The sequence below is a fragment of the Silene latifolia genome, unplaced genomic scaffold (genome assembly GCF_048544455.1).
Source record: "Silene latifolia isolate original U9 population unplaced genomic scaffold, ASM4854445v1 scaffold_279, whole genome shotgun sequence".
Lineage (NCBI taxonomy): Eukaryota > Viridiplantae > Streptophyta > Magnoliopsida > Caryophyllales > Caryophyllaceae > Silene > Silene latifolia.
Genome location: NW_027413221.1, coordinates 191,066 through 199,753, shown reverse-complemented (window position 1 = coordinate 199,753; position 8,688 = coordinate 191,066). Strand labels below are relative to the sequence as shown.

Genomic DNA, 8,688 nt, shown 5'->3' with positions numbered 1-8,688 from the left:
TAGAATATCGCGTAACACTTATTCCTAAACCTAATATACAATGGGCTTTGGAAATCTCGTTCTATTAATTCACGTCGAATTAACGGTATGGTCGATCGACCATAGCAATTGCGATCGATCGGCAACTATACTTGACAGAGCTCACCGTAAGTCGTCGTTGGTCGATCGACCATGAAGGCTGATCGATCGATCACGTTAGCTGATAGCCCGCTTCTAATTCTTCATAAAATTATCTTTCAGGCCTCGAAATACGCACCAAGCTCGTTCCTTGAGTAAATACTTCACGTCAAATGCAATGCAAGGTACTCGGGGATGGATTCGGCTCGATTTCCGCTCGATTATTCACATTTCTTCAATAATGTACAAAAATACGAAAGTAGACGGAAATAAGGAGAATAGTAGCATAAACTACACAAATGAGCTCTGAAATGCGTGAAAAATGGGGTGTAAAACATCATATTTAAGACACGCATCAAACTTCCCCAAACCAAACCCTTGCTTGTCCCCAAGCAAGAACTAGACTCGATCCTAAAGCCTAATGGAACGAGTTCAATCTCAGAGCGAAATGCAAACTGAATAGCCTAAACCAATTTAATGCAATGACTAACAATCAACTAGCAATATGAATCATGCAAACGAATTATGTAGTCGTTTAAAACTGCTGAACCGTCAACTATAGAGACTTATCAAATTGGACTCTCACGGGTCGCTCAAATCACTCAAATAAGCACAAGGTGAATATATGTAAAAGATAGAAAGGATTCATTTTGTAGTGACTCTCACCTAATTACGACCTATAAGAACACGCCTGCAGTCTAATATGAAAATGATCTCTACAACCGTACATATGCATTCCAACCAAAAAGAAGACCATGATACATGCCGAGGTAAATATGGATATGTGAGGTAATGGGTAAAAAGGGGCTAAAGTAAATTTGGATAAAAACAAAGTTAGAAGCCAAGCTAGTAACTAAGGGAACCAAATTATAACAACATCCAACTTCTTGCTCAAAAATTCAATCGAACGGTGCTAATAACAAGCACAAATCTCACAATCTCCGATATAATCAACTCCCCATAAGATATGAATGCAACATGGGAGCAAAAATTGCCATTTAATAAAGACTTTGAATTATGCGATTGATTTTTTTCTTTCTTCTCGGGCTGCAGTCGATCGACCAATGAAGCCAGTCGATCGACCGTCCTCTACAGTACAACACACTCTTTTCTCTTTTTCGAATCATTTTTCTTCTCTTTTTTTTTTCTTTTTCAATTCTGTTTTTCTCTTTCTTTGCTTCCTTTTTCATCTTCCCAACGTCATCTCAAAATGAGCATTAGCTACCAAAAATGACGTAACAATCCCAAAAACTAAACTACTAGCTTGACAAGGGCAGGCTAAATGCAGGATGTAGTAACGGGACAAAAAGGCTATTTTTGGCAGTGTGAAGCTTATGGGCAAAATGAATAAAGGGATGACCTCTTCCACATGTGTCAACAAACCACGAACCGAATGCATACATGTATTAAGCATATTAAGTTCATATTTATGCATATTGATGTAACATGTCTTACAAGGAGTAACTACTCACAATCCTGAATAAACTGGTCACAGATGACACCAGTTATAGGCTCTAAATCTCAGAAAATGATGTAGTTTGCCAAAAATCTAAGTCAAGTCTCAGGTCCAGCAAGAAATTTAACGAAAACTCGTAGACTATGCATATATGATTCTACTAATAACATGTCAATTAGCAAGGCTCAGGCATAAAACAGCTGAAAATGCAATATCATCATTGAAATACTACCGTTCCAACTCGACCTACATGCTAAAATAAACGTGCATTTTTGAAATTTTTTTCAATTTTTTTTGAATTTTCTGTATATATATGGAAATTTTCTGTATATATATGGAGAAATTTAAAAACAATGCAAGACAAAATGTAAACGTGAATGCAAGCAAATGAAATGCAACGCAAAACCCTTCCCCAAACCAAATCACACAATGTCCCCATTGTGCAAAATCATGAAATGAAATAAAGGAAAACGGGAATTTGCGTTAAATTAACTAAACAAAACATGAAGTAAGAACTCGGAAACTCACAAGACTTTAAGCGCAGCAAAAGGAAACCTCCCAAACCAAACCAGCGTGAGCTAGGAGGTTTCGAGGCAGACTTGATGCTACCAATAAGTACCTGAAAAGAACAAACAAAAGTACCGCGCATAAAACCGAGAAAACAATTATTGAAACGCAACATTATGTGTAAAATAAAGAAACAAGAAAACAAATGAGTCGGAGAATAAAGTGGAGAAAAGACTCCCTCAACTCCGCAAATCGACCAAACTCAGCAGGGGAATGATCGAAAACAAGTAAAGCAGCGGACATGGTCGATCGACCACATCACCCAGTCGATCGACCAGGGTGAACAGGAGCAGAAGCTCCTGGAAATCGCAGCTCCGTCGATCGGCCGCACAGGCCAGTCGATCGACTGGAAAACCTGCTGTAAGTTCTGATTTCTTCGAATTAGCTCAATAAATTGAGCCATCAAGGTCTATAAACCTGCAAATACACATAATAACGCGCCCAAAATTGCGCAAAACCCAAAGTAATAGTCTAAAGCATATAAAATCCTAAGCAAACTTATTGAAATGTGAAATCTCGCGCACACGAAAAACGATAAATAGAGAGTTTAACGAAAGCAAATAAAATGTTTGTAAAGTCTTAACCAACTAATAGTTGATCAAGAACGGCCACGGAATGGCCCACTTGCTCGGCTTCTGGCTACAAGAAGTAGCCTCTACAGTGCTCATCTTCTCAGCCGCACTCTTCTCAACTCCAACATCCGCGAAGCTCAACGGCTTCAGCATCTCCCCAATCAATGACCTCATCCGGCTCATCAGAATCTAGATCAGATTCCCTCACTTTGACTGGCTCCTCATCAGGCTCCTCATCAGTGCCATAGCTAAGACATCTTAGGCCGCCTCTTTGAACGATTGGCTCCCTCACAGCTGGAGCAACATGCGGCTCTTCCTTCCCCAAACCAGCTCCTGCAATATCCAAAACTGAAGAATCTTCCTCCAATTTGCTCCCAATCTGGGGCGGAGGTGTTATAGCAGAAACAGGCATAGAGACAGGCATGTCAGATAGCATAAAATAGGATTTCTTTTCAGAAACCGTATTACAAGTGACTGGCCACATGGGGTCTTTCTTCTTAGCTGTCTGGGCAAAGACAATGGAGTGTTTCCCTACTTTGAAGGTCAGTGTCCCTGAACCAACATCAATAACTGCACCAGCAGTGTGCAGAAATGGTCTACCCAATATGATGGGAATGTGAGCATCCTCGGGCATATCTAGTACAACGAAGTCAACAGGGAAAAAGAACTTTCCTATTTACACGGGAATGTCCTCTAAGACTCCTATAGGCTGGACCGCAGATCGGTCAGCCATCTGTACTGTCATGTTTGTGACTGCAAACCTAGTCAATTTTAACTTCCTAGCAAGACTCAAGGGCATGACACTAATACTGGCTCCTAGATCACACAAGGCCTTCTCAATAGAAAAGGTGCCAATACTACATGGGACTGAAAAGCTTCCTGGGTCTTCTAGCTTATAAGGTGCAGTATGGGTCAAATAAGAACATGACTCCTCAGTTAGTGTGACAGAATGCACAGTTTCAAGTGACTTCTTTTTAGACAAAAGTTGCTTCATAAATTTCATGTAAGCAGGCACTTGATTAACTAACTCAAGAAAAGGAACTTGTACATTTAAGCTACGAATAACATTTTCAAATTTGTTAAACGATACCTGTTCCTTCGTCGGCACCAATCTTTCTGGATAGGGGGCTGAAAGAAGTAACTTAGCCCTCTCCTCTAGGTCTCTCATGCCGGCATCGGTGGACTTAGGCTGAAAATCCACTACCTTCTCTTTGTTGTAGCTTGACCCCTCTTCAGACCGTCTCAAAAATGATCCATTAATCGTCTCAACTCACGCAAAGTCTTCTCAATCTCGGGATTGAACGGTAGTAGTTCACCACCCTGTGACCTGCGCATAAGAAGAAACTACAAATAGAATATGAGAATAGTTTGAGGAACAGATGCCCCTTAAACTAAGAGAAAGACTAAAAATAGAAACAACTAAAATTTTTAAACAATTTCCTCCCTGGCAACGGCGCCAAAATTTGATGCCCGTCGTTGTGTGCACCAAAAATAATATTTATAGTCCAAACTACTACTATAGCTAGTGGCAGTCAGGGTCGAACCATAGGGAGACGATGCAATCAATAGTTGTCTGATTTTAGTCTTTAAAGTAACAAGTGTGGGGGTTTGATTTGATTTTTGTCTATAGCTAAAGGCAATAAAAGACAGTAAACTAAATAAACGGATGAAATCAAATATTAAAAGGGTGCTAAGATGGTCGGTTCACTATAGTTTCGGTGGAAGTATACTAGGTAGGTCTAAAACAAACACGTGAGATGGAAAAATAAGAAGTCCTTTCGGTCCATTCTTACAGGTAGCATCTTTCGATCTCGCTACAGGTCCCTAATATCACTAATACTAACTTTCGTCCTGAAAAGTGACTAAAAAGGCTAAATTAACTCATCTTTCGATCTCATTAATCTAGTCGTCTTAATTAGGAAGGCTATTTCCCTTCCCTATCTTTCGATCTTTATTGGGTCGGTCAAATCCTAAACATTCAACTAGTCGCGTGCATTCGATTCGTCAAATATGGAAATTAAATTAATAAACGAAGCATATCTCACGGGCCCAGTCGATCGACCGGATGGGCCAGTCGATCGACCATGACGCGTCTAGGTCTTCCTATTCTAATGCCGCCTAACCTATAGATTCCCTACATCCTAGCACAGGGTGTTTAGCTACTCATACTAGAAATAATGACAGCAATAGACTTAACAATGAAAACATTCGAATTCATGCTTAAATTAATTAAACGAACAATTAACATATAACAATAATTTGGCTTCGGGAGATCTAACCTAGCAACCCTAAACTATCAGTAAATCAAAGCAATGAAACTGAATATAAGAACAGAAGAGTACCGTGAAGGGAATCGCAGAAGAAAGATCAAAACCGATTGCAAAAAGAACTTTATTAATGAAAGAATCTAAACTAATGTATGTGTAGAACTTGATGATAAAATTGAATTAAAGCTTGATGATCATTCTGAATAACCTAGGTTACGTTATATAGAATATCGCGTAACACTTATTCCTAAACCTAATATACAATGGGCTTTGGAAATCTCGTTCTATTAATTCACGTCAGAATTAACGGTATGGTCGATCGACCATAGCAGCCGGTCGATCGACTGAACTATGCTGAACAGTAGCTCCTGTAAGTCGTGCGTTGGTCGATCGACCATGAAGGCCAGTCGATCGATTGCGTTAGCTGATAGTCCGCTTCTAATTCTTCATAAAATTATCTTTCTGGCCTCGAAATGCGCACCAAGCTCGTTCCTTGAGTAAATACTTCACGTCAAATGCAATGCAAGGTACTCGGGGATGGATTCGGCTCGATTTCCGCTCGATTCTTCACATTTCTGCAATAATGTACAAAAATACGAAAGTAGACGGAAATAGGGAGAATAGTAACATAAACTACACAAATGAGCTCTGAAATGCGTGAAAAATGGGGAGTAAAACATCATATTTAAGACACGCATCACTGCCTCCGTTAGTGACAGATACAAGTACAGTGGTTCTCCTTGTTCTGGCTTGGAGAGAAGAGGAGGGGTGCTTAGGTACTGCTTGAGTTCCCCAAACGCCTTTTCATGCTCTGGCGTCCATTCAAACTTCTGGCTCCTCCTCAGGATGTCATAGAACAACCGGCACCTGTCTGAGGACCTTGATATGAACTGGTTTAGGGCTGCTACCCGTCCTGTGAGCCTCTTTACGTCCTTCGGCTTCTGAGGAGATTCTAACTAGAGTACTGCTTTGATTTGCTCCGTGCTGGCCTCTATCCCTCTTTGCGTCACCAAGTACCCCAGGAATTTCCCCGATGAGACTCCAAAAGTGCATTCAAGGGGTTCAGCTTCATATGGTATTTTCTGAGGATCGAGAAGGTATTTTCCAGGTGGGAGATGTGTTGTTCTACCTTCTCGGATTTGACTACCATATCGTCAATGTAGACTTCCATTATTCTCCCTATCTCCTCCTTGAACATTCTGTTCACCAGGCGCTGATAGGTGGAACTAAGATTTTTGAGGCCAAAAGGCATCACATTGTAGCAGTACAGGCCTCTGTTAGATCTGAAGGCTGTTTTCTCCTGATCCTTCGGGTCCATTTTTATCTGGTTGTACCCACTCCAGGCGTCAAGGAGGGTAAGTAGCTCATGCCCTATTGTTGCGTCTACCATGGAATCGATGTGCGGCAGGGGGAACGGGTCTTTTGGGCAAGCTTTGTTAAGATTTGTGAAATCAACACATACTCTCCACTTGTTGTTCTTCTTAGGAACAACCACAACATTCGAGAGCCATTCTGGGCAGTTAACTTCCCTGATCTTGCCTACTGCCAGGAGGTTGTCTACCTCCTGGTTTATCACCTCATTCCTTTCAGGAGCAAATTTCCGCCTTTTCTGCTGGATTGGAGGAAAGCTGGGGTCTACATTTAACCGGTGTGTAATTACACTTGGATCTATGCCAATCATGTCGTTATGGGACCAGGCGAAACAATCCATGTTAGTACGTAGAAATTCAATTATCCGCTCACGGATGTTACCTGCACAATCAGCTCCCACCAATACTGTTCTTGCTGGAAATTGTGGGTCCAGGACTACTTCGTCGAGTTCCTCCTGGGCTGTGTGATATACTCCCTCTGGACGCACAGTTTATGTAATTGCTATGCTGGACCAGTTGCAGTGGGTTTCAGAGCATTCTTATAGCAATCCCGAGCGATATTTTGACCTCCCCGTATCTCATGTACCCCCCAAGGTGTAGAGAACTTCAGGGTTCAATGGTACGTTGATGGTACCGCTTTCGTTTCATAAATCCAAGGCCTACCAAGTATCACGTTATAAGTTGACGGACCATCAATGACCAAGTACCGTACCTGTTTGTTCATACCCCCTGCAAAGGTAGGAATCACTATTCTCCAAGGGATTGTTTAGTTTCTCCGCTGAAGCCTACCAAGGGTACTGCCTTGAACTGTGTCTTTCTCGCCGAACCCCATATTCTTCAAGGTTTCCAAAGATTATGAGGTTCACAGAGCTTCCTGTATCTACCAATATCTTTTTAACAAGGCAGTTCCCTATGGAAAGGGTAATGATCAAGGCGTCACGGTGGTGTTCTGCCTCATCGAGTATGTCTGCCTCGTCGAATGAGATTGCTGGTAGATCCTGTCTGCTGACCCTGGGGGAGAACTCTGGTTTATCTCCTTTACTCTCGGTTGCATGGAACTTTGCTACTGAATAAGTGAGACCACATATTTCCGATCCTTCTGTGATGACGCTCACGACCTTTGAGTAAGGAGGAGGTGGGAATGGTTGGGCCTGGTCAGCAGTATTGACCTTTCCATATTTCGCTCTCTAGGGGAGCAGGTGATCGAAGCATCCAACACTATAGAGGTGCTTTACTTCCTTTCGTAGTACTACACAATCTTCTGTATTGTGGCCAATATCGTAGTGGTATTCACACCTTTTGCTGGCATCTCTTCTGTCGTTCTCCTTGGGGGTAGGCTTCTTAGGCCACATGGCCCTTTGCCCTAGTTCCCTGATTTCCTTCAATACCCCAGCAAGTCCAGTGGTGAAACCATACTCGTTGAGCTTAAGTGGAGCCTCGGTGCTCTCTGTTTCTCCTGAGACTTTGTTCACTGTGTTCTTGCTATAGGGTTTGGCTCTTTCGTTCTTCTTCTCTGTTGTGATTTTTCTGATGGACGACTCTGTTCCGTATAGGTCCCTTCTATCCTCATTCTCCTCTAGGCGATAAGTAGCCTCTGCCATTTTCTTGACTTCCTCAAAGGTGGCACATGGGTGCTTAGTGAGATCCTTGTACAAATCAGAGTCGCTATGCAGTCCTCTTCTAAAGGCATTGACTGCTGTTGTAGGGTCGCACCTAGGGATATATATTTTTTCCATATTGAATCTGGCGAGATAATCCGTGGTGGACTCCTCGAACCTCTGGACGATCCGGTATAGATCACTGGATGATTTGTCTGGCTTGCGACTGCTTGCGAACTGCTGATTGGAAATATTTCCCAACCCAGCGAAGCTGGAAATAGACTCGTTGGGAAGGTTAACGAACCATTGGAGTGCGGCTCCTGACAAGGTGGAACCGAATCCTTTGCACATACATGCTTCCTTTTCAGGCCATGTTGCTGCAACCACCATCATTTTCTGTTTGTACTAGTTGATGTGCTCTAGTGGGTCCTCTGTTCCATCATACAACGTCATTGTTGGCGTGGTGAACCCCTTGGGCATGCTGACAAGGGCAATGCTATCCACAAATGGGGAATCCACATAGCACTCCGGGGTCGCCACCTCCATGGGACGTGGTAAACCTGGGACCTTGCTAAGCAGGGACCTGATATCCTGCAACTGTTGTTCTACATGGCTTCCTACCCCATACCCTGGTTGTGGGGTCTTTGAGTAGACCCCATATGGGTTTCTTGTTCCTCCCGACATGTAAGGAGGAACCATGTAGCTTCCAGGTAATGGTGTTGAGTTCACAATAGGCTTGAA

At 42.4% G+C, this 8,688-nt stretch overlaps 1 protein-coding gene across 1 annotated transcript; it reads right to left on the bottom strand.

Moving 5' to 3' along the window:
• Positions 1–7,134: 7,134 nt before the first annotated feature.
• LOC141639114 (uncharacterized) lies at positions 7,135–8,337 on the bottom strand. Its single transcript, XM_074448307.1, has 2 exons — positions 7,585–8,337; positions 7,135–7,536 (listed from the first exon to the last, which is right to left on the bottom strand). Exons 1-2 carry the CDS (start codon positions 8,335–8,337, stop codon positions 7,135–7,137), a joined length of 1,155 nt encoding a protein of 384 aa, XP_074304408.1.
• Between the last annotated feature and the right edge of the window lie 351 nt (positions 8,338–8,688).

Coding starts and splice junctions, on each gene's coding strand:
- LOC141639114 (XM_074448307.1), bottom strand. CDS start 8,337: ATGGTGGTTGCAGCAACATGGCCTGAAAAGGAAGCATGTATGTGCAAA. Junction 7,537..7,584: donor GTGTAGTACTACGAAAGGAA/GTAAAGCACCTC, acceptor CTGCTCCCCTAG/AGAGCGAAATATGGAAAGGT.